General features: G+C 37.9%; 1 protein-coding gene across 16 annotated transcripts in view; it reads right to left on the bottom strand.

Annotated features, from left to right (window-relative positions):
* Positions 1 to 4,873: 4,873 nt before the first annotated feature.
* CREM (cAMP responsive element modulator) overlaps positions 4,874 to 26,701 on the bottom strand; it is a 36,393-nt gene continuing 14,565 nt past the window's right edge. For 7 of the 16 annotated variants that reach the window (XM_041122204.1, XM_041122208.1, XM_030008303.2 and 4 more), the window contains 5 exons: positions 23,451 to 23,542; positions 23,163 to 23,308; positions 16,432 to 16,620; positions 7,688 to 7,844; positions 5,968 to 6,834 (listed from right to left, as the gene is read on the bottom strand). In XM_041122204.1, the coding sequence (XP_040978138.1) occupies positions 6,633 to 6,834; positions 7,688 to 7,844; positions 16,432 to 16,620; positions 23,163 to 23,308; positions 23,451 to 23,542 (786 nt within the window). In that variant the 3' untranslated portion in view covers positions 5,968 to 6,632. Of the gene's footprint in view, positions 6,835 to 7,687; positions 7,845 to 12,433; positions 12,662 to 16,431; positions 16,621 to 23,162; positions 23,309 to 23,450; positions 23,543 to 26,701 lie in introns of those variants that run through there. The other 9 variants (XM_041122206.1, XM_030008304.2, XM_041122210.1 and 6 more) reach the window with 4 other exon arrangements.

The following is a 26,701-nucleotide window of genomic DNA, read 5'->3' as shown; positions in this document are numbered from 1 at the left end:
GCTCTATCTCAGAAGCAGGAAAAAACAGAAACCTGAGAAAATGGACTAGAAAAGATTCATTAGAGACAGAAGAAGAAGAAACTGATTTTTGCTACCTGCCATTGCCAGTCGGCATGAGATACTATCAAACTGCCCTAGAAATTAACTAACTCATTTTCTTCAGTTTTTAAATCAAGCAAATACTACAACTAATGCAACTTTTGTCAGAATAATGAAAACATTGTTATCCCTCATCCAGAAGAGCCTTATAGTGCCTTAAAAAAAAAAAAAAAACCCAACCAAATTAAACCCACTCCCCAGAAGACAATATTTTATACAGGAATGCTGACAACCAAAATGCAGCTACTTCTATCAGCTGCTTAATAGCCCACCATTCAATACATTCTTGTCAAGTACACACCCACACACACAACACCAAGTGGATAAAACAGGAAAAAAAAAAACTGTGGGCAAAATGAGTCAATCCAAACCAGAAGCTGAGCAGACCCCTTTGTTTTCTTTGAAGTGATAGTTCATTCAGAAAAAGATCACACTGGATTTAGCTATTACAGCAATGTTTGCAGGATAACAGTACAGATCAGCAATTATTTGATAAGAATGGAAGGAAAACCCGGGAGAACCAAGTGGAAGACAATAGAGCTTGCACTCCTTAGGACGGTATCAGTGCAGGCAGAAAAATCTACAATTATTCTCGCAAACAGAAAAATCCATGGGAACTAACAATCACACCCCCACACGCCCCCAAGAAACCAAGCCCACACCTACTCACACAATATACTTATTTTAATCCCCTTTTTCCCAGGTCACAACAGCTGAGGCTGTTTTAGACAGTCAAGAGACAGCTCTGCCTGGATAGCCTAGATATTTCTCTTTATAACTCTGCTCCCCACTCCATTCAGATGGGGAAGAAAACAGCTATGACTCAAAGCTGTACCTTAAGAGGAAGCTGACTATTGCAGTCCTTATTGCCCATAACCCTAGGAGAGTGAAGACGGTTTTTCAAGAGACCATTTCCCCTGAGCTACATGAAATTCTATTTGGGAAAAAAAAAAAAAAACCATCCAGGCAGTCTTGTGTACACCTTCCCATAAAGGCAGGTCCTCTAGCTATCTGTCTCAAAGAAATTTGCAACCAGTTGTGTGGTTTCAGCAAGGGAAAAGAGTTTCGTACCATAGGGATGTGGTTTTCTTACAGAAAGAAAAATCACAGTTATTTCAGCCTTTTTTTCTGGTACTGAAAAAAATGAAATTCCTGGTTCTGATAAATCAAAGCTTGGGCAGTGCTCAAATTCTCCTGTAATAAACAAACTCAGATTCATTTAATGTTTCTGTACTAAGAATAATACTGTGTTCGAAAGGCCTTTCTCCTGTGCCACACTATGCATTCTGCTTCACAAATCTGAACTGGAATCAGATTCCTGTGGAAATTATATTGGTATCTAAAGCTCAGAGCTATGTTTTTATTAAAGAAGTAGGTGCTTCCCAGCCTCGTCAAATGAGAGAGTGACGGCCATTGAGTCAGATAATTAAGATTGAACATCTCTTCAGTTGCTATTTGTACATTCTTAGCAGCCTCTGAGAGTAGAAACAGCATCAAATTGTGGGAAAAGGCATTAAAACTAACACCACACATATGCTACAAGACAGAAGGTGGGGTTTGGTCTTGTGGTCAAGAAGTTCTTTGGAAAGAGTACTGAACCCAAAGCCTGGTTCAACTGAGAACTGAAGTAGTAAAATGAGGACAGAGGGCAAGTCCCGGTACTCACATAAACCACAAGAGCCACAGATACTGTGTTTCCTCAGGTATGTGACTAACAGCCACATCACAGACCTTTCACAAAAAGTCAACAGTTAATTTGCATGCTTGCACTGTTCAATTTTAGATGGTAATACTTTTAGGAAAAGGGATGGATCTATCATTTACACAAAGAATGAGACATGAAGAAACTCAAAGGGACAGCTTTTCCAGCCATTATCACTAAAGAAAATAATTTGAGCTCAGTGTCTGATCCACTTGGTAATTCTCTGCAAACACACTGTTTGGCCTTTGGATGAACCAAAAGTGGTCACAAAGTGGAGAGGCAGACAAAATGCAGAAAGCAGTTTCCTCTTTCCCATCAAAATGTATCCTCAGGAAAAAGATCGGTAACTGATTTTGATAAAAACCGTAAGATTTACCCTAAGTTCAACACAAACACTATAAACTGACCTTTTCTTGGCCTGGTATCCAGAACATGGGTGCCATTATACAAGCATAGGCAGTTTCGCCCGGACTGTTAGGCAGCACAGCTCAAAAAATGTGTTAGTGTCACCTCCCAAGAACTCTGGCAGCTATGAATTCAGACCCCAGTCAAATTTTCTTCCATGAAGAGTAAGAAGTAACAATGAATAGTTCCAGCCATTTTCACTTTTTCTGCCCTTGGAGAGGAGCACTAGCAAGCACAGGACTTACATGCACAAATGCAAGCTTGATGGACAGCAAGTTGAAAGAAAAATTCTCTTCTCATTCATAGCACGTGTGCATCTACTCTGGATTCTAGTGCTGACATACATTCAGAAACATAACACTGACGTAGAATAAAATGAGTCCCAGAACTAATCTAAAACTTGAGGGCTATATTGACACTTTAAAGAGAAAAAATAAACTGAAGGAAGACTTAATATGATTTATTTTCCTTTATAATCTAAACTAATTTGTATATCCTAGCATATATCCTATCTATCACTTTAATCCTTTTATATACTGCTTGAACAGAGACACAGGCTCCAGCAGTCCCATCTCACAACAGTATTTTGCTATTATTTCTCTGACAAACCCCAGTGGTACACTGACTTTTCCTTCAAATCTTTGTGAGAAACTTGCTTGAGATGAAACAAAGTTTTCAATGTACATATCTCAAACCAATTCAGAACTGGATTTATTGTTTTAAGTTGTAATTTTTGCAGCAGTAATTTGACAACAGATTCTTGGCATTTGTGCAGACCTGCCTTTGCTCATTTTCAAATAAGTTATTTCCTTCACCACAAGATGCATCTTGGTTCTAATTTACCGAGCATAAATCTTAAAAGTTCTTATTCACCAACAAACTCATTCTCACTGTAAAATAGAGAAACGTGTGTTGCGAATTCTGTCAAAATCGATCCTATACCAAACTGAACTACTGACAATGGAAGAATAATATGTCATAAACTTTTTTTTCCCTAGTCTTAGTCTAAATGAGGCAGGTTTTGTGCAGCTGACTCTTCTGAAGCAGGATACTTTTCTCTGATTCAGATAAACAGATCAAATGGAGTCTTCCAGAATGACCAAACACACGCCAAGAGTACTTGGGTTTAGCTCCCATTACTAACAAACTCCCCCCTACCCCCCAAATAATTATTTAAATAAAAAATAAACATTAATCAAATGTTTAAAAAGTATTAGCAAAGAAATGACTGTAGACTACACAGATGTGGAACAGACAAGGATTCCTCCTATCAAATTTCTAACTACAGTTAGTACCAGATACTATCGGGAAGAAAGAGAAGTTTTCACTGGAGGGACATCCACCATGCACCCAAGTTTCTTTCCACTTAAGTTTCCAAATCCCTTGAGAGTCAGGAGCAATGCCTACCTGTAACAGAAAACATATCCTAGTGACAGAGCCACAACAAACAATTCGCTGGACACTTTTGTTGCAGTCTAGAGGCTGCAACGTAGACCTGCAGACTGTACATATCCTGTCCAACTTTAACAGAACCTTTGACTTCTGCTGACTTTAGCTCTTAAGATGTATTTCCACAGTGAAACAGATACTTCAAAGTTTACTTTACTTTTGTTTCAGACCTGCAGCAGAGCCTGTAGAATGAAAAGGCAGCCCGTTTCCTTTTTAAATCAACCGATGTGGCTGTAGAAAGTGACAGATAATACCTCTTCTTACAAATGGCCTCACTTAGGTACCTAGCGGGATTTTCAAAAGATTTGAGAAAGTCATCCTGTGTATTTCAAGTAATTTGGGAAAGCTAAAAGAAAACCAGATTTTTTTTAAAAAAAGACACACACCCCCACCCCACCCCAACAATGTTAAAGACTGGGTTAAATGTGAATTCAGTTTAAATTAAGTGAAGAAGTCTCAGTGACTTTAGTAATGGTATGATTCCATCCCTCCCTGCCTTCACACACACACACTCCCTCCAGTAAAGCCAATTAAGTAGGAACTAAGCCTTTCTTCCTACCACATCAGTAAGGCAATGGTGCTGCTGGTTACAGCAAAGCTCCCAAATACTCTGCTCATAGACTCTACTGGCCAACAAACAATTAGATCATTCCTGAATTAAAGAAATACCCAGAAGCAATTTTGCATAAGCACTATTTTTCTTTCAAAGCACAATGGAAAGTTGGCACGTACTGCATTTACCAGAACTGTAATCTGGTTTAAGCATGGGTTTATTTTAAAAATCTTCAGTTCTCACCTATAGGCTATTCCAGAACCCTGTGAATCAGCAGATGGTCACTGTTTATTGGAAAGCTTCCTTCTTTAAGTCACCTTTACTTCCTCTCAGTACTTTGCAAAAAGTGTGAAAAGAACTACACCATCAGCCTTCACCTTAGGCAACTGCCTACAACTGTCCAGAATCCAGAACATGAAGTATTCAGGATGCAAAACTGAATTGTTACATATAGACCTCTAATAAGTCAAATATTCTACAGACTACAAAAGTTTTAAGTAAATAGCAGCCATATAACAGACAGCTTCTTTCAGGTATTTACAATACACTTAGCATCACGTCACAAGTTTAGGTAGGCTTTTTTCCTTTGTCCTCTTCCAGATACTCATGGGTTTTACAGCATCTCAAATAACCAGGTGTTTAAAGGAAATCAGACACTACACAGGTTAAACAACATGGTTCTATTAAAAACTATCTTTAACCATGGCACTCAGTGACAGCAATACAATACTTTTTTCCACAAAGCAACTAATATAAAAATATGCCATAAAATCATCTGTAGACTAGTATGCTAGTACATACATGTAATCATAACATTCTTTTATAAACTCTTTCCTGAGATACCTTGGGTTGTTTGATTTTCTTGTATTACTGGATGCATTATCTTTATGATTAATCTAAAACAACTGTAAAATATTTTGTATGTGCAGGACACTCAGTAACATGTAAAAAGTAGTATGTAAATATATGGCAAAGAAACAGCTCTTAGAAATTACGCGCTTTTTTACTTTGTTACATATTTTTAACATTTGGCTCCTTGGGAGATGGAGGAGAGGAGCATGAAAAACCTGAAATTAGAGCTATGAATTGACAAAAAGCAGGAAAGCATTTCAGGAATGTTAGGAGTTGGAAAATAATATAAATGACACAAAGAGAAAGCCATAATTCATGTCGGCTATGTATTGCCTTATAAAGCAACTGGACATATTTTAGTCAGTTCACAGTATAATAAATATTTTTACTAATCTGTTTTGGAAGAGCAAATGTCTTTTAGGGTTTCAAGCTCCTCTATAAGTTTCTTGTTCTGAACTTCTAGCACTGCAACACGACTCTCCAGACATTTTATGTATTCTTTCTTCCGACGTCGACATTCTTTAGCAGCTTCCCTGCAAAAAGCAGAAGTAAAAAGTGCAAACAAAAAAGCCATTTGCATGCCATTAGAAAGCTCAGCAGAGTATGGAGACTATGACAGAATTCCAAATTTTGGAATATCTCCCAAATCAGTCTGAAAACACTAAGCAAAACTGGGTTCCACAAGGGCCTCAAGTGTCTCTTTCTCAAGTTCATATGGCAATCTGTAGAATTGCTTCCTCTCATGCCTTGATTAAAGTTCATAATAAACGAGGTCCAAATGAAAGACAGTTATTCTGCTTTATGACAATAAAGATCTTTGAGGGCCTTGAGTTCCTCAATGAGAGTCTTGTTTTGGTTTTCAAGCACAGCCACACGATTTTCAAGACATTTGACATATTCTTTCTTCTTTCTGCGACATTCTCTGGCAGCTTCCCTGGAACCAATACAAGGCAAATGACTACAGGAACAGCCACAATATGGCAAAGACTGGATAAATGAAATTACCTGCAATCCCTGCGGTTCCACAATAACAACAACAACCACCACGAACAACTGTTGCATTACACAAACAGAACAGCAGATAACAGCCATAAGCAGTAATATGGTGAAAATACAATTCAACTAGAACTTGAAACAAATTCAGCATCAACAAATACAAAGATGGAATTAATACACAGAGGAACTAAGAAAAACAGTGAGTAAATGATAATGACTTGAATTGTACTAAACATTTACACTGAAAGCAGCATTTCTTCTTCCAGTCACATTCCATTTTGTGTGTTTATCAGGAGTGTTATCTTCTGCAATCAAAATCTTAAAACCAAACCCAAAGAATTTACTTTCAGAAAATACAAACATAACACTACTCTCTTCAGATAAAAAGCTAGATTTCAAGCTTACAACCTGCTGTAATTTTTTACCTAAATGTAACAATCTACAGTAAAATCTAAGCCCAAACAAATACAATTTATTAGCATTTTAGAACTGTCCACCTGGGCACATTTCAGCCACGGGTATCTGGGGGTTTTGTTGCTGGCAAATGGCAGTCTGGAGCCATTCTTGTAGCTCTGCTCAGAATTCTGTTATATTGAAGCTAAACACTTTGGGTAGTATCTTCAGAAGCATGTGACTGAACAAGCATTCAATTCCAGAAGTTTTAGAAGTACTGGGAGTCCATTTCTTTAACATCTTGGAACATGATAAATTGTCCAATTGTGAGAGTGTAACTTTCCCACAAGTTGTATGAGAGATAGCATAGATGCTAGTTTTAAAACTGAAGAGAGAGGAAACAAAAGGAGGCACAACAATGCAGCAATCCTCGTGAGTAATTTAAAATAAAGGACAGGCATGAGAGCAAAGCAATACCATGAATTCAATCATAAGGCAAGTGGCTATTCAATGTATTAGACATCTGCACAGCAGACTATTTCTTCCATTAATCTAACTGCCATTGATAGCAGTGGCTACGCATTTTAAAAAAAGAAAGAGTCCCCTAAGAATAGCAAGAATAATGCACAGAGAAACACTAGCATTTACAGCATACAGTCAAGTCCATGCCAACTAATTAAAAACATACAGCCATCTCACACAATATGCCTCACAAAATGACAGGGGCACTGCACAATAACTTATCCCAGTAGCCACGTATTTAGTAAAGTCTGTAATTATCATTCCATCCTAGAATAAGTCTTCTTCACAGCATCATTAATGGACAGCTGCTAATGAGATCCTCAGATATTTTTCCAAACAATTCTTTGCTGGGATGTTTCAAAATTAACAAACCCATCCTGGTCATTTTACTGTCAGGGGAGGGGGGGGATAAAAATTCAACAGTAAGTATACCTCCAGATCATAACAAAAATTATCAGAAAGGGACAACACTAATACTGATTTCTGAATTACCATAATATTTTAGAACTAAAAATCCATAGTGGTAAGGTCAACTCCAACTTTCCAGAGTTAACAGCCACTACTCAAGGCTATAAGGACATGGGATGACTGACAAAGAATTTCTTGCCTTCCCTTCGTCAATCACAGGCAGTGCTCATGACCTTAAGAAGAAAACTTCATTAGAATGTTTTGGGGTTTTTTTGTAATACTGACTATTAATTGTTATATAGTCTTACCTATTTTTCAGAAGTCTCAGCTCTCTCTTGCGTGTTGCCTCTTCTGCCAGTTGCTGAGGGCTATGCAAAGTCCCTGGTGAGGCTGCCATTACTACTCCCTGAGGTAAGGTAGTAGTGGGAGTTCGAATCTGGTAAGCTGGCATGTCTCCAGTGGCAGCTGTATAAAAGAATCATATTTAAAAAAAAAAAAAAAAAAAAAAGAACTATGCAAAACTCTCTCTGGAAATAACAGATGTCTCCAGGATCCCTGCTACATAAAATATTTCAAAGGCCTGTAATGTCACAGCTAAATTTGTTATCTTACTAGCATTTATTTCCACACTGTAAAATAAGTTATCTAAATTGTTCTAGCATGTGGCCCCACCAGCCAGCCAGACTGAAGCCTGTGAAAGCTTCCACATGACTCTTAAGACAACATAGGGAGAGCTGTTTGAGAAACACTGTCAGAGCATCCACACATTTCCTGTTTGCATAGTCCCATGAAAAGATGGTCCTGCTGTTGCAGCCACTGAGGTTTATGCTAGCCCTGTCCTCTAACAGAGGTTTCAGGAATCAATTTGCTTCAGAAGTCAACTTTCTCCTTCCCTGCAATAGCAACAGTACCAGCCTTACTGCTTCTCCTCCCTTTAGAGCAGCAGTTTGGCAACCCTTGGAAAACCAGCGAGAGCTGCTGTTGTCAAAATGAAAAGGAACAGCTAAGTGCTCATGGTGAATAGGAGTATGTTCCTTGAGCAAGAGGACCACAAATAGGATGCTGCAGCATTAGCAGGGCAAGAGGATGTAGTGGCAGTTGCACAGGAAGCGGTGTAGCTACACAGTAAACCGGAATGCAAAAGTTCAGATTCAGCTCCTGAGCCTACCAGTTTTGAGCTCTCCCCAAGCTAAACACAGATCTGAAATCTGACATGTTACTGGGAACTGATACCTTTCTGATAGCCTCACCTCATTTCTGTATTTCTGAGGAACTTTGTTCCTACAAGATGTACCCCAACTTTAAAGTCCTAAGTACTTGTGTCTTGTCTGACATAGGGGAAAAAAAACCAAACCAAAACAACCCCCCCCCCCCCCAAGAATAAAAAAAAAGTATCCCTCTTCAAATTATAAGAAAGTATTTACCTATCCCTTTCCATAAATATTTTATATTATCACAGAACAAAACTTTAAATTTTTTCATTAAAGCAATTGAATATAAAACATGAAATTTCAGAAGCTGTTATGTTATAATTAATTTATACTTTAATTTTTCAAAGCAATATTCAAATAATGGAAAACTTTACTTTTGTTGTGATTTAACCCCAGCTGGCAACTAAGCACCACACAGCTGCTAGCTCACTCCCCCACCCCAGTGGGACGGGGGAAAGAAGCAGAAGGGTAAATTTAAGAAAACTTGTAGGTTGAGATAAGAACAGTTTAATAATTTAAAGAAAATAATAATAATAAATTGTAATGAAAAGGAAAATAACAAAAAGAGGGAGAAATAAAACCCAAGAAAACCAAGTGATACAAATGAAAAACAATTTCTCACCACCAACATACCGATGCCCAGCCAGTTCCCGAGCAGTGGCCCCCTGGCCAGCTTTCCCCCTAGTTTATATGCTGAGCATGACGTCATATGGTCTGGGATATCCCTTTGGTCAGTGGGGGTCAGCTGTCCCAGCTGTGTCCCCTCCCAACTCCTTGTGCCCCCCCAGCCTCCTCGCTGGTGGGGTGGTCTGAGAAGCAGAAAAGGCCTTGACACTGTGTAAGCACTGCTCAGCAACAACTAAAAACATCAGCATGTTAACAACGTTATTTTCATCCTAAATCTAAAACAGCACTATACCAGCTACTAGAAAGAAAATTAACTCTATCCTAGCCAAAACCAGGACAACTTGGAAAAATAAAACGTAGACAAAAACACTTTGGGGAGGCTGGCAGGTAAAGCAGTAAAGAGACATCAGTCAACTACAAGGGGAAAAAACCAAACCCTAAACCTAAACTTAATAAAAAAATTACTATTATTCCTAAATTAATGCTTCACTAATTAAATACAAAAAATAGGATCGAGCTGTGTTTAGACTACAATTCCACAGCCATGTCCTGAAATCATTATCAGCTTAAACACTTTGCACCTCCCCCCTCTCTCAGTCCTGCGGGTAAAAGTGTTTGTGGAATTACAAGATGAACTGGACCAGTGAACTGACCTGGGTTGGATAATCCCCTGGGGATGGGGGAGGGAGAGAGGAATCAGCCCAGAACAGCCCTGTGAGCACTAACAGGCAGCCACCATGTACACAGGGCTTGATTATCTTGTACATCTACAAGAGAATTACTTAACACTTTTTTTAAGTTCTCCACACCTCTTAGCAGTCCCAGTTATGTCAATGGGATGATACTTCAGCTCACTATTTATAAAAATGGAATTTTAGAACCTCTTCAGGCTCACCTTTATGCTGGCCATATTACATACATTTTATGGACTCTATGGTAAGAGCTAACTTTTTCTATCTCATCACTAGGTAAAAAACAGATGTTATCTTAGTTTGCATTAGGTACAGTTAATTAGAAATCCAAGTGAACGATTTTGTAGATCAAGTCATGGGGAAAGACCCATAACCCAGGTCACCTCAGCCTGGCAAGACCAACTACTTTGTTGTCTTTGATTTACACTCAGATGTTAGCTAACAGGACTTACTGCTGCTGTTGTTAAGAGGACTCAGTGTGACAATGTACCTGCAACATGGCTTAACAAAAGCAAGTCCCTATCTCAGCTGGGATCAGCAAACACCACTGTAAGTAACATGTTGCATGAATAGTTTGACCAGGTTCCAGTAGTGTCTGTCCCTGCCTAACAGTTGGCTCACTTACAAACCTACCAGGGTGGCAACAGCAATAAACAACCATTTTGGTGGTATAGACCTTGTAAACACAGACACCTCAGTTAAAAAAAAAAAAAAAAAAAAAAAAAAAAAAAAGGCATAGCATTGACAAAGTATCTTTTAGTTGTGCTTTATGATACATTAGGTGCTTTATGATGCATTATTGCAAATCAATTATTTCAAAGTCTGCAAATTTTTGTGTATAATATCTCAAAAAGTTACAAAAAAATAGTGTTTTCCCTGAAAAAGATATTAGGAAAGATGAAACAGGCTTTAAGCAGAGGGGATAAAATACCCTTGAAAAAACTCATAGTTTAAGTCTAGCAATGTATCTACATATTACAGAGAAGAGTACTTTCCATTTCAGCATCTGAGACAAAAATCCCACACACCTTGATCCAGACTGACAAACCTCTGTGGCTGTTTCTAATGAAACTCCATGGAGGTTTAAAGTCAGTCCTCACATACCATACTGAGCATAACATACATAGGACTGAGACTGTTATCAAAGCAACAAACCTGGACATGGTGTATTTCCCTAACACATTGCCCCAGGTCATCTTTTTTTTTTTTTTTTTTTCCCCCTCCTTAAAATTGCAAGGGAGTAAAAAGTCACTGAAAACCTGAAGCTTTGAGTTGAGACTTGCAAAAAGGAAATTATTAACAGGAAGACAAACAAACAAACACCCAACCAGAAAAAAAAACACCAAACCACATTCAGAAGAGTTCAACTAACCTTGTAAATTAAGCTTTGAGAAATTGAAAAAAAATAAAGCAAAATGTCAACCACCTTGTATAAGCAGGCTCTTGGAAAAAGTAACTTGCTGAACACTAGAGAGCATCCCCGCACTTGAGTTCTTTCAGTGACTATCCAGGAGGAAAAAAAGCCTGGTGCATGCTATGTATCAGTATGTCTATTCTCCCCTTCTGTGAGTCATAATGATGGGACTAGATTATCAAAGGATTTTTAACTTCACCACTAAACTGGCTAAACAAGGCATGAATCATTATCCCTTTGAGCATAAAAAACCCCAAAACGTCGACTTGGAGAAGATACTTATCTTTGGATTAATGAAACAATATGTACCAGCAATGAGCAGCAGCACGTAGGTACTGGCTGCGAACTGGTTAACATTACAGATCTGCCGGAGGCAATTGACGAAGCAGAAAGGAACTGACTAAATCGCAGCATGACTTGGAGCTGACGTCAATGTGTATCTTGTTTGGAGTTTAACTTTTCCAGTTCCCTACTGCAACACGATTCCAGGAAATCTAATGACGTCAGCCTTTTGAACTCAATTAGCTGAGGAACAGACCATTTTAACAGTGGAGGAGAAAACAAGCAGGCATTAACAATACTTAAAATTATTGCTCTCAAATTTGTTCGCATTCAGTATTTTCTTTAATAATGAAAGCATAGGGTTTATTTGCACTACTGAAACAATGCACACCTTTCTCTTACAGCTATGCTTAAGCCTATTTTAGCCATATAACCTGAAGTGTTTATTGCTAAACAAAAAAGCAGTGTCATTGTTACAAAATAAAGAATTATAAACATAGTAGCATAAATTACTATATCCACAATAAAGAAGAATTTAAAACAAGAGTGGTGGATTTTTCAGCAAAATCCTGCAACAAATAGTAAAGACTAGTTAACTGAATCTATGCAAGAACTCATGTACTAACAGTGATTTGTTTTCCCCCAAATGAAACTGTTAAAATTGCCCTGAAATCCTACAGTGACTAGATATAACCAGAAGGTATTTGTACCAGTTTTGAAAGATGAAAGAGTTACAGCAACAGGTTCAAAAGAAAATGTCACAAATACAAACTAAACACTGCTTAGACATCCAAAAATATCATGTAAAAAGACTAACAAAATTTTTACCTGTTTCATCTCCTGTTACAGCCATGATCAGCTTCTGCACACACAGTTCTCCTGTTCCTCTACCAGAGCTCAGCATGAACTGTTCCAAACTAGCAAGCATGTGCAGGATTACAAGCAACAGCACTGACATCACAGTGACCTCACTTGCTTACCACTGTCATTAATATGCTCTGTCACTGGAACAGCTCACTGAAACTGCAACCCAAAGAACTCCTTTTCCAGTAAACCTTTTTTTTTTTCCCCTCCATATTTCTATAAGCCTAGCTTTGTTCTTTTTCCCTGAATTATTCATAAAGCTACAGAAAACACTCACCACAAAGCTGGCTGTAAAGCAAGACTTGAAAATTCACAGCACTGACTGACAGAAATTAAAACGTGGCTCTAGAATACATGAATGAATCTGAACGATAAAGTCATGATTGGATAGAAAATAGGGAAATTTTAAAAAGACATGCAATTGTTTTGATTGGAGCAGTTCCACTAAGAGGCAGAGAACTCTTGTCAGGCAGACATGCAAGACAGGAAAGCTTAGTAAGCTATAACAAATAGGTAAATGAAAGGCTAAAGCTCCTTGCTTTGGGTGGGGAACCCACAACCCACTCAATTTCAGTTAAAAGCTTCAGAAAAGATTGAAGAAAGCTCCAACAAAGTAAGTCAACCTAAAGCTAGTGATTCCAGATGGTGTAACAGACAAAACAGTAACTCTGGGTAAGGGATACCTCTCCCCCATTCCCTCCTTTTTCAAAATAAGTCCAAGAGAACTGGTTGGCTTTGTTATTTTTTAAAACTAACTAAAAAAATCTCAGCTCTAACACAGTCACTCCTTATTTACATCAATTTAAATGAAATTAGTTTCAGACCAACAGTCCAGGCAGTGGTCTGTATGTAGGGCATAGCAAACTTCTAAGGCCTTTGTAATAAACAAATTCAGACTGGTAATTCGTCAACTGTGAAACTATGCCAAGGACAACAATAATGGAAGCATCAACGCGAAAAAGGAGCGCCCTGTGATTACAGGGCCACTTCAGGATCATATGAATAAAAGGTCAGAACTGAAGCACACAAGAAATTCAAGCCACAGATCTCAAATATCACTGACCATATTATGAAAACACACATAGAACCTAACAGAATGATTTTTGATACAACTTCTCTACACTCATTTTCACTAAAATTTAAACAGTTCCTTTTGCTTCAGCTAGCAAAAAAACCCCTTAACCTGTATTAGGAAACTGTTAGGACAGCAGAACTGCCTCTTATTTGGCCTATGAATCTAAACTTGTAGCAAATGAAATATCACTCAGTTGGATCAACACCTTTTATATTAATCCTTCTTCCCCATCACATGTTATCAAAAAATACCAAGCACAGGGTTTATGTGATGCCACCCATTCTTACACGAAATTCATCAACAAATACTTTAGAAAAAAAATATAAATACATATGCCATCTGAAAGATTCCGAAACAGAATTTTCTGCCCTAGGACTGATATTTGTTGTATTTTTTTTTTCTTTCTTTTACTTCTATGATTATTACAAATATAATACATACGCTGTCTACCCAAAATCATTATAAAAATATAGAAAAGTGGAAAGATTACCAAGCAGAATGTTGGTTTCCTATTATAATCTGTGCTATAACAGTATTAGCTGAATAGTCAGCTACAAACTGTATGTAAATGACAAATGTTTATAAACTATATTCCTACAGACTTTCTAGCATAGGCAAGATGACATATAGTAAGGACATATTAGACACTTGTATATCCAACTAATTGCATTGTCTTGCTTCATCCTGAATAACTCAGGTTTGTTGATGATATGCAATTGTTATCAGAGATCTGTATTACCATAAACATCTTCAGGTGCTCTCATATTCTTTTTATATACTCTTTTTATGAAAGATTTTTTTTTTTTTTTAAGATCTTCCAGTATCAATAGCATGTATAATAAGTTGAAACCTTTTATCTTCTCATCATCTCTGAGTTTATGCTCACTCACTATTCCCTTTGTATTTTTCCCTGTATATGTTATGTAGCATTTTTCTTGTGTCAACAGCTATGAGCATCACTAAAGCAATGGACTTTGTTTGGGCCAAAGGAACAGAGAATTCCAAGAAGTCAACTTCTCTGAGCATGGACAGAAAACAAATCAATTTAGTTAAAAGTATCTAGAAGCTTCCAGAAACAGGGTATAGCAGGTATTCAGTAACTGTTTCTGAATCCATTTTGAAAGTTTTCATCACAGGCAAGACACTTAATGGGCTATACCATCAAGTAGTCAAGCCCATCACTGAGACTGAATAGGGAGATTAGAGGACAGCCTCATCAGAGGACAACCCTATAATGAAGAGTCTGTAAAGGGAAGCCAGTCAAATGAAATTCCCAAGGACTGAAATGCTGCCAGACACAATCCCTACATTCTGTGCTTCTTCACAGACTGGGGAGGTTTTAAGAAACAACTGAGAAGCTACTCTCTCTGCCCCCACCCCCTCCACCCCAAAGCTCTGAAGAATCAAAGCAATACATACAAAATACTACAGTCAACCTAGAAAGACAGAGAAGTCCTCCAATTAAGGGATGTGTACGCATGTGTATAGAAAACATATTAGACTCATTATCAGAAAACATGCACTACCAGGGTGGGAAATTTGTTTGGGGACAGCCAAATTTGGGTGTTAAGGGTTTGCTAAGAATGTATTCGTAATATTTAAGGAAGTTGTAACAGTACTCTCTGCATGATGAAAACTAACATTTTGCCTATGGGTTTTTCATATTATAGTCTTAGAGCTTCCTTGAAATGCTTCTGAAAAGTCTTGGGAGGACAATGTATGCAAAGAATTAACCAGAGGCAATGGAAGAATTCAAATTTGGTATGATTATTTAGCATTGTTTCAACAAGTTCAGATATCTACAGGCTATTAGCTTTATTTACATCCTGGGCTTCCTTTACAGCAAAGGGAGAGAAACAGCCACTTAAAGAGAGAACTTATTTCAAACATCCATATTAGGGCAAAAAAAGCACCTCAACCTGGACTTCACCAACTATCTCCGATATCTGTGTCTACGTTTAGTCAATGACTCTCATCCACTCCATGAATACACATTTAAAGTCTTCCTAGCTCTTCTCATGGTTTATTTCAGATAGCTGTTTTGGCCTAATAGAGCATTCATACAGCCCTTCCCCCCTACTTCTCTGTACAGATAAAAAAAAAATGGGGAGAATAAATTCCCTGTATCCTCCATGGCAGCCATTAATTTAATCTCTCCATACAGAAATCTCTTCCCCATTTTTCAAAGGTTTTCCTCAGCATAACCAAAATCCCAACCCTACTTTCCCTGGTATTGATGAGAATCCAAGATACCTTTGGTTCTCAATCTCCTTCAGCATTTCCAAAAGGCTGGGAACAGTGCAAGGATAAAAAAAATCCTGCATGAACTACAGTAAGGTTCAAGAGTTCACCATTCACAGTTCAATTCCTATATGTGCATTTTATAGGACCTACAAAGTGTTCTTCTGTGAGAAAACCAGCTTCAGTAAAGGATCTCCTTTCTAATAACTACAAGAGTCATAAGTTGCAAGGAAATTCTGCCCTAAACATATCCAAAGAACTTCAGAACTTCTATTTTATTAAGATTGATTAACTGCTGAAAAAAAACAAATTAATTTTAATATATTAAAAGAGAGGCACCCTCAGCATCTCATGTCAATCTGTAACAGCACCTTTACTGCAATTAAACATATCTCTCAAAGTTTAGACAAAAGAATTCAAAGCAGAAAGTGATTTTATACTGTTATTTCCTCCTCATAACTTTTTTAATCAAAAGAAGTAGCTGCTTTACTGAGCAGAGAAACTGAGTCTCCTCCTAAGACTGTCGTTCATCTTGTACGTAAATATTTTATTTAATAGTACAATAATGTCAACACAATATAAAAAGCCTTTAAAAAATTTGTTTTATATGAAAAAACTAAGATGCAGTAGACTAATAAAAATATACCTTGAACAACAACTTGGCTTCCGGGAACAAAAAACTGTTGTGTGCCATCAGGTGATTGTCCTGCATATTGCACAATGGTAGCACCTGGCTGAGGAGTTCCTGAATTTGTCATTGCTAATGTCTGTAGTCCATGGACACCATCAGAGGCTGGATTAGAAATCTGGATTGTACCACCTTGAGTTATAGTAACTAAACATAAAAAGAAAAAGAAAAGTTAGGCAATAGAAAGAGATACAACACATGTTAAAAAGCATATCTCCCTTTTCAAAATAAACATTGTCTGATAGGACATGGTCCTCTCCTTGCTTAAAGATCAACTGTACAATAAAACTCACATAATGTTAATACTGGTTTCCACAAATATAAAGCCTGTTGTGTAGTACATGCCATGTGTATAACAGATAAAAAGCAGTGTTCCACACGTTTTATCTCTATGTTTCCAGAAATATTAACTCTTCTAAAATAGTTTTCATACAAGATAAAAGGAAAAATAGTAGCTCCTAGCCATACAGAATCATTGTTGTTTTAAACACTAATGTAAAAAAGTTATTAAAAAAAAAAACAGAAAAAAGCTATGTTTATGAACTCCCGCAAAACAAAAAACAGGACATCTGACAAAGGAAGACCAAGTCTTCTGACACTCACAATCCTTTCCTTAGTGTGAGAGAAAGTCGAGCCCAGCAATGTTTTTCCAAGTTCTACAAAGCTGTAAAGAGTCCAATACTTACATAAAAAGAGAAACAGAACAAAGTTTCCCCCCTCCCCCTCCATGTAATCAGCAATATGAAAAATGCAAATATACTTTCCCCATTAAAAAAATCATAGCGTTCCTCACCATAATTTAATATTTAGACAAAAATCAAATTCCCTAGAGAGGTTATTAATTGTATATTCCTTTTGAAATTAGCATTGTCTTTGCTAAGAGCAGAAATATCATGGAATGGTTTGGGTTGGAAGGGACCTTAAAGATCACCTAGTTCCAACCCCCCTGCCATGGGCAGGGACACCTTCCACTAGACCAGGTTGCTCAAAGCCCCATCCAACCTGGCCTTGAACACTTCCAGGAACGGGGCATCCACAGCCTTTCTGGGCAACCTGTTCCAGTGCCTCACCACTCTCACAATGAAGAACTTCTTCCTTACATCTAATCTAAATCTACCCCCTTTCAGTTTAAAACCATTATCTCTCATCCTGTTGTTACAGTCCCTGATAAAGAGTGCCTCCACACCTTTCCTGTAGGCCCCCTTTAAGCATTGGAAGGCCACTGTAAGGTCTGCCTAGAGACTTCTCTTCTCTAGGCTAAACAAGCCCAACTCTCTCAGCCTGTCCTCATAGGGTAGGTGTTCCAGCCGGCCCTCATCATCTTCGTGGCCCTCCTCTGCACTCAATCCAACACGTCCGTGTCTTTCTTATGTTGGGTGCCCCAGAGCTGAACACAGTACTCCAGGTGGGGTCTTACAAGACCAGAGTAGAGGGGCAGAATCACCTCTGTCAACCTGCTGGTCATGCTTCTTTTGATGTGGCCCAGGATATGGTTGCCTTTCTGGGCTGCAAGCATACATTGCTGGGTGATGTTGAGCTTCTCGTCAACCAACACCCCTAAGTCCTTCTCTGCAGGGCTGCCTTCTATCCACTCATCACTCAACCTGTATTTGTGCTTGGAATTGCCCCAACCCATGTGCAGGACCTTGCACCCGGCCTTGTTGAACTTCATGAGGTTTGCACAGGCACACCTCTCAAACCTGTCAAGATCCCTCTGGATGGCACCCCTTCCCTCCAGCGTGTTGACTGCACCACACAGCTTGGTGTCATCGGTAAACTTTCTGAGGGTGCACTCTCCATGTTGCTGACAAAGATGTTAAAAAATACTGGTCCCAATACAGACCCCTGAGGGACACCACTCATCACTGGTCTCTAACTGGATATTGAGCCGTTGACTGCAACTCTTTGAGTGTGACCACCTAGCCAATTCCTTATACACCGAGTGGTCCACCCATCAAATCCATGTCTCTTATGCTAATTACAATACTCCTGGAACTTTTAGATGAGAACCCAATTCCCAAGAAGTAACAAACTTCTTTCTCCCCCTAAAGATATTTAAGTTACAGTCATTGTCATTGTATTTGAAGTGGTCTGAGATGGCACAAAAGTCATATATAAGTACAGATTCAGGATTGCCAATTCCTCTGATTTCACGGTCAGATTCACAATCTTTGATGACATTCTTGAAGGTTCAGCTCTGCTTATCTGAATACATGACTTGTTGGATGCCCATGTGAATTTTGGAGACAGTTGATTTCAAATGTTCTGTCCTGACAGTAGTAGGTTATCTTGAAAGTACAACATCAGATAATAACACTTCAAAGAGCACTGAGATATTAACAGCTAGTTAGTAGACTGTTATTAGTAAAATTAGACAACAGTAACTATCTACTAGAAGATCAGCTAATTTTTTCAGAGTGTAGTAGCTACCAAAATTGCCAAATCCCAGCAGCTAAATTAGCTTCTTTTTGGGGAAAATGGGGAATTCCTCTCATGCTGAATGAAGCATAGAGCCCTATTTGCAATACTAGAAACAGGGTTCAGCATGGACCTCCAGTCCTACCCTCAGAATGCGCAATATGTAAGGTAGGAACTACCTGGGTGCTGCACACAGGCTCCATAAGGCATTAAGGGAGGGGAAGGAAAAAAAAAAAAAAAAAAAAAAAAAGAGCAAGGTGATGTTTCAGTCTGGCCTCCAAAGCAGAAAGTACCCCATTTTGGGGCAGGGTGGAAGAGAGAGAAGCTAGAAAAATGAATCGTCTCCTCTATTATTCATGAGATCCAGGACAAGAGCAGGTTCCCAGAAGCATGCAAGCTTCCCAGCAAGATTTGTCACCTCTACCTCCCAGAGAAGTTATACACAGCTGAATTCTGCCTCCCACACAGTTAGCACCAAAAATGGTATGTCTACACCATCACAGTACCATACCACATAAAAAGCAGTCAGTTTGGGTTCCTGAGCAGTAAAACATCAGCATAGAATCATACAAAGTTCTTGGCTCCACAGTGAGCCTGGGTAAACAATTATGTCACAGCTGTCCTGCGATTATTCATTCAGATCACAATCCAGTACTTGATAAACAAGAGTGAATTACCTCCAGTAACCATCTCCCTTACAGGATTGATTCCTGACATATTACCAGAACAACACGCTGCCCCTACCCCATTCACTGTCCTGATCTCAACCACTGCACAGACTCTGTGCACACTGCACAGGAGCTCTACTGAAAACTGGGCCTTCTATGAAGAGTACAGGACTTTCCTGAGCAGTCCCTTCAGTTGTACACCATGCAGGTGAATGGATGTAAGCGGCATCTTCTCTTCTAGCTAGGACTGAAGATGATACTAATACCATTCTCTGAGTATGACCAACAGCTCTAATCCAGAAAAATCAGATCTTTCCCTCCCTTCCAAAACTGGGAAGAGCAACTAAAGTTTGTCTTTCCCAAAAGATTTCTTAATTCTCCAATTGTTAAAAACCTGTCCTAAGACAGCAAGCAACCCAAACAGATGGCAAAAGAACTAGGAATTTTCATTTCCCCTGTATCGTTTCAGACAGAACATCATGATATGCACAAGTAGATAAAGGGAGGGGGGGGTGGAGGGCAGTTGATTCACACACTCCAACTGAACAAACAACTCTTGCATGGTTAGACCACCACCACAGGTGAGGCAAACCAATTTTTTTTTCAGTATTCAATAACCAACATGACAGAACTACAGCCACAGAGCAGGTTTGCAGTCAGATCAGGCTACTAGGCTCATACGCAAGACACTGCCTTATGCAAAACTATCCATTCCCCTACAGAAAGATAACACATGTGTTGATGGAGGTAACTGGGAAAGAGATTTTATCTAGCTGGTCATGCCTGTCAGTCTGTCTGCTTCCAGAAGCCAAAGCCAAGAACCTCTGAGGAAAAAGATATTTGGAAACCATGGCAACGTACTGTTTTGGCTGCTAAAAAGTAAGCAAAGAACAGCCATCGCTACTGCTAATAGAAAAAAAAAAAATATAGATATATTTGTTTTACAGAAAAGTTTACTTATCAAGTTCTTCCAAAAATAGTCATCCCAGATGTCCAGACACCAACATACAGTCAAAATTATCTTTTCAACTAAACTGCCTTTCCTATGCAGGAATAGAGAGAACAGTAGAGAAAATAAGGAACCAGTAAATGTAGTAATGTATAATATCTGTTTTAAACCAGGGCACAGTACAGATGGCTGTAGTGACACTGCAGGACCAGTTCTTCATTGCCATGGACACTGTACAACCTTAATGCATAAACTGCTGGATGCCTGCACAAGAGAACCCATGCAACCAATGCTGGCCAAGAAGACAGGAGTACTCAGATACAATAATGATAAGCAGAAGTAAAGACCTATTGACAGGAAACGTGAAGATAAAATAGATACATGTAGTTACCTTTTGCATCACATCCAGACTGAAATCAATACAGGATATGCTGCATTCCCACACAGTGTTCCCGGTTTTAGCTAACAGCAGTTTCTGAGGATCACAGGCAGCCAACAGGACAGCTGCTCAGAAATGCTGCAGATCTGTGCCTTATATGTCTAAGGACTAGAAGTCAACAGTCAAGCTCTCTTTGGTAAATTTCAAATTAAGACTCCCTCTACTACAAGGAGATGACCATCATTGCTACCACTTCATACCAATTTTTCCTAAACAGAATTAGAGACAACACACAGACTTCACTGAAGCAAAAGATGTGTGATATTTTAGCTTACAAAGTTAAACTGGTGGGGGGGATTCAAATTAATGAACTAAAAAGTTGGGAAAGAAAAACCATTTCCAGGAAGACAAAGCTCTCAAAATAAAGTTTTTGAGCCAGAATCAGGAGAGTCCATGAAGGCTGACATTGCATCCTGAAGCAATGCCTCATTATGGCCGAGAACCTATTTAACAAGTTAAGTTAACTTAAATATACAGCACATGTTTTAGGTTATGACTATAACTTATTCAAAGAAAAAGCAGCATAAAACAGAAATGTTCTATGCTTGGCTCATGCAAAAGCCAAGTTTAAACTAAATGAGATTTAATTAATTTTTGTGGACTCTGTTAATTCAAGCACATTGTTGGTGATGCTTTCTGTTGCTTGATTTTTCAGAAGTAAATGTTTGATTGAATAAGAAAGGAAAAACTGTGAGTTTCATTCTTCTTTTATACACTTGCCTGTCACTATGATTTATAGCTATGTTCAGATTAAAACATCCTCAATTAAGAATCATCTCCTGCAAGTCATTACTAGTAAAAGTACAACTCTGGTTTCCTAGAGGAATCTATGATTAAGAAACCTAAACTCCTAATTTCTTAGAAATCCTAAAGGTTTGAAGGCTCACTAGAACATAGTACAGACACTATAGCACTTCTTTTTAAGCTTTGAAACTGCATATATTTTTTTTTTTTTAACTAAACATAAGCCAACCCAAAAATATAATTCAAAAGCTGAAGAAAATAATTTAATTTTGTCAACAATACCTGCCAGATTCTGTACTGGATAACTGTAATTTAACATGACCACAAGTCCACAGAAAAGAGCACTTCAGATGCTGGACATCATAAAGCAGACATTTATTTATGTCTGTACCTTACAAAAAGGTTAAGAAAAGCAGGTTAGGAGCCCAAGCATAATTACTTTCTATGCTGAAGGGGTAGATAATATTATAGGCAGATTCTGCTTTCTCAGAGTTGATAATTACTTTAGTTGCATAAATTAAAAATAACTGAAGAATTCTAAGGGTGACCAGAATACAAGTAGAGAGCCATTCTATCCTCTCTTATATGCCATTGCAACGTTTTAATAGACTTCCTCTGTTCTCTTGTTTCAGGAAAAAAACGCCACATTTCTTTTGCAATTTTCCTGTCATTATATCGAAGGAAAAATACCTGCATTTCAGTGTGTCTACACATGAAAAGACATGAAAAAAAAACCTGTAGGAATGAAGCTTTATCCAATACATAATTGAAAAAAAAGTTATTAGAAAGTCATACCTTGGATGATACATGATTAAGCACAAAGAAGCTATGGGGAACAAGTTATGCAACATTTTCAACATAAATGCAGGAATAAAAAAACCACCAACCAAATCCATAGAACAGAACTGTGAATCTAACTTTTAACTTGCATTTGGATGAAGTATCAAATGTTGGATACCACGATTTAGGTTAATTCTGCAGTTAAAGTATCCATACTTTACAATTGGAGAAGAAGAGACATAGTTCTTTTAAGAAAGAAAATTCAGAGAAATAATTTCATACTCCAACCTTACACTTTAAGAAAGTCAAACTAATTGTCATTTCACGTAATGAATAGCACTAATACACAGCAAATCACAGTAATTTGCAACTGCAATGATTTATAACACTGAACATTCACATAAAAGTGCAAACATCTTTCATTTCACCTGAGCTTCACCTCCACTTTTTTAATTCACAGGAGTTCTAGAAAGACTAAATCTAGCAACCAACAAACATTACAAGAAACAGACTAAAAGTCTATAATGCCTATGTTAGGAAAAATTAAATATAAAAATTGAAATTGTTTAGAAGTACAGAAGCTCTCATTCTTCACCAAAATCCAACATCTCTACTTCATTATGGAACTCTTAGAAACAAAGTTGTTCCTATATATGTTCTGCAACATTACACAGTATCTTTGCAAACATACTGTATTGCCCTGTGTTAGTATGATACAGGCTGGTTGGCATGGCCATTGCAGAAATTCCAGAAGGCGCTCCTTCATCTTCTGACTTTTCTTCTTCTTCAATCTTCGGTACTGCAGGAGCATCTGATGAGAGTTCATTCAAAATTTTTCTAAAAGAGAATGTAAATAATTTTATATATTTGAAATTCCATATCCATGAGAAAACTAAGTCACTGGCTTTTATCAGACAGTTTTTCTGTAATATATCAGCTGCCTTTAAAAACCAGCAAAACCAAAATAAAAAGTCCTTACCGGTATGAAGGCCTTCTTGAAAGTATTTCCCTACGTTTTTGACAATCAATTATCCCTTCTGATTCAGCAGATTCATCTGCAATCGATGCTACCTGTAATAGCAAAGTTTCTGAAATTCATAACTTCATTAAAAAAAAAGATAGCAACAGAGTAGAAGATTATTTTTAAAAATTCCTTCCATATTTGCATACAGGAAGTTTGTGCACTTATTTATCACTAATCATGTGATCTTGGACTTCTCTTCCAAAGCAAATTACAAATTATGAGGTTAGCAACACATAGCCACTTAGATGACATCTTCCATTTGAAAAAGGGAAAAAAAAAAAAAAATCAAAATAATCCACGTTACTTTTCTGTGAATGACACCTAGAAAAAGTACTGAAGACAGAAGATTTCCTTAAATATAAAAATGTTATACAATTTAATTAGCTTTTAAAATGAAATTAAACATTTAAAATACAGAATACTGCACTAATGCACCTTAAATAACAGTATACAATACAAAAGCCTCTTCACAACCACACCAAAGCTACTTAGATAATAAGTTTATTTAAATATACACATTTATTACACTTACCAACACATATTCATAAATACAAATACATTGCTTAGCAATACTGTGTGAGTGTTGGAAATCTCTGACAAGTCCACAACGTCTTATTTTCTCAGACCTTTATTAGTAGTATTTTCACAGGCTCTTTTTCTCTTAAAATTACCCAAGATGACATTAAGGCCCGCAGCCTTAATGCAAATGCCACACTCTTTACCAGCAACTATCTTATTACACAGAACTGAAAGTGATTATTGAACAAGAAAAACATGCTATTTTCTGGATTCGTTTAACTACTCAGAGCTATTGGCGCATAAGATTTCCAAACTGAAACAGCGCAGTAAAGTTAGTGTGGAAAACAACCTTTTTACATAAAGACAGACCAGACTGCAGTTTCAGACTAAGCACTATGTTAAGTTAACACCGAACCAACGTGAGTTAAGTGACTAGAAAGCTCAAGTGTTTGACCTGGGTGCACTGGAGGCTTCCCTGCAGCTCAGGGAAGACAAGGAACAGCTCTAGAACTAATGTGGCTGCCAGGCCCGAGTGCTCGGTTCCAGAAACAAAACCTGCATGACCCCAACAGACGATGACTGCTGGAAGGTTCTGGAAATTTATGCGCCTGGGTCACCCCAACTCAAACCTATAAAACTACACCTTTAAAGAAGTACAGGTTATTGCAGAATGAAATTGTCTCTTATTTTATTACATTCCAGTTCTGTGTAAAAACATCATTAAAACTCTATGCCTGCCTAACTAAAAAACCAAAAGACCACATAGAAATAACAAGAGGTACTTCTGCATGTCTAAAGATGTAATAGCTCCAAACCAGATTTCAGAGCTGACTGGCAGAGATACAAAGCCTTCAGGAAGTTTGTATTCATCCTTCTGCAGAATGGACCAATGCTGACCAGCAAAGAGATCTGCTGAAAGGCATTTCTCTCCAGTGCCCTACAGCGATCTGCTTGTGGATCACGTTTCAAGCCTCTGGCATAAACCTTCAAAACTAAGACAGTATTACACAGCCAAAAGCCTGGGCATCCTACCTCAAAAGAGAACTCTCATTCTGCAAGAGGGAAAAAAGAAATTAAAAATCTATTTGTCCCAGGACAAACACTATGAAAACAAGACCTTAGTGCCTTTAAACCTTCCCATTCCACTAAAGGTTACCAGTAGCCACCCCTAGTTTGTGAAGGTAGCTGAAGAAGTCAGGAACAGCTGTACTTGGGGAAGACACAAGACAATTGAAACATTTTCATGTGGAAGAGGAAATTTTCTGCAAGAAATTTCAAAAGTTCTAATTTTCATCAAGACAAAGAAATAAATTTAATGTTTCAGTTTGTTCTAATAGCAAGCAACCATGTTCACAATGCTAACCAGTGAAAACCATTGTCATTTTTTCCTGGACGTCATTCAGACTTCAACTTTACCACACCACTCTGCGTTTGAAAAAATTTAACTTCGGGCTCATGTTAGTTTGCCAATACCAGATACATTACAGAGTGGGGAGCAAGTAGAAGAGTCAAATAACAATCTGAACTTCAAATCTTCCTACAAATAAAACAGCATGAACAAAACAGTAGTGAACGTGATATAGATAAGCATTTTTTCATCCAAAAAGCAACAGCACCACAAGAAAAAATTTTGAACCCCTTCTATTTTAAAGCTGCAGGTGTTTGAGGAAAAGGTCATGCAAACGTTAACATCAACCTTAGGCACACTTTTTTTTTTTTTTTTTTTTTTTTTTTGGTTAAAGTAAACTGATATAATTTCCCAAGTTCCCCACTGTCTGGCAGAGATAGGATACCAAGTGAAAGCTAAATGATCTGGAGGAAATGCCAGGTAGCAGGATAAAGTACTTAAGAGGATCACAAAAGGGCTGAACCACCTCTGTAATGGAGTCTTCTACAGCATGTTCAAGCCTTTCTTGTAGAGTCACCTTATTTGCCATTAGCATGCTCAAATGAAACCAAAGCAAAACCCTGGAACTAGTCAGTATTAATCAGGACACAGCTTTCCTGTCTGTACTCCTTTGGGAAAGGGAAGACAGCCAGAGTTCACTCAATACAACAAATAATCAACTTCCACTCCCCTAAGATGACACAGCAGCAGCTGGCAAGAGATTCCAAAGAAATTCGTGCTTCTGAGCTTTGGAGCAAGTCCTCTATTTTTGCATGTATGTCCTGACTATACTGGCTTGAAAAAAAGCAGTGACAGAAACTGGGAACAATTGTAATATGCTTAGCTGATAAAGTTCACTCTGGTAAATTACAGTTAGAAAGAATTCCATAAAAAACGTTATTTATTTTGAATACTCTGATTTTACTTCAGGTTTGATGAAACCCAAGTCTCTTGACATCTACTGCACCTGCTTCAATAGTGATCTAGAATTTCAAAACCTTACCAGGTCCCATCAACTATACCTTTTGTTTACAAAGAAAATATTCCATATCTGGCCAAGGTTTTATTTTTTTCCCTAATTTCCAAGATAAATCAGACTTACATATGTCTTTTAATTTATTATACCTGAAAGCTACTAATAAGTCTCAAACATTAAAGGTGGCTTCTCAAGAAGACTGACAACACATGTCTTTTCCTTAACATGTTTCAATGACTGCAGGTAAAACAGTTTACACATAGCAGGTATATAGCCTCTCCTACCAGAGATACCAATTCTATTTGCAAAAAGCAATTCATTGCT

Source organism: Aquila chrysaetos, chromosome 3 (assembly GCF_900496995.4).
Source record: "Aquila chrysaetos chrysaetos chromosome 3, bAquChr1.4, whole genome shotgun sequence".
Lineage (NCBI taxonomy): Eukaryota > Metazoa > Chordata > Aves > Accipitriformes > Accipitridae > Aquila > Aquila chrysaetos.
The sequence above is the reverse complement of the archived record's forward strand: the minus strand, read 5'-3'. Positions and strand labels throughout refer to the sequence as shown.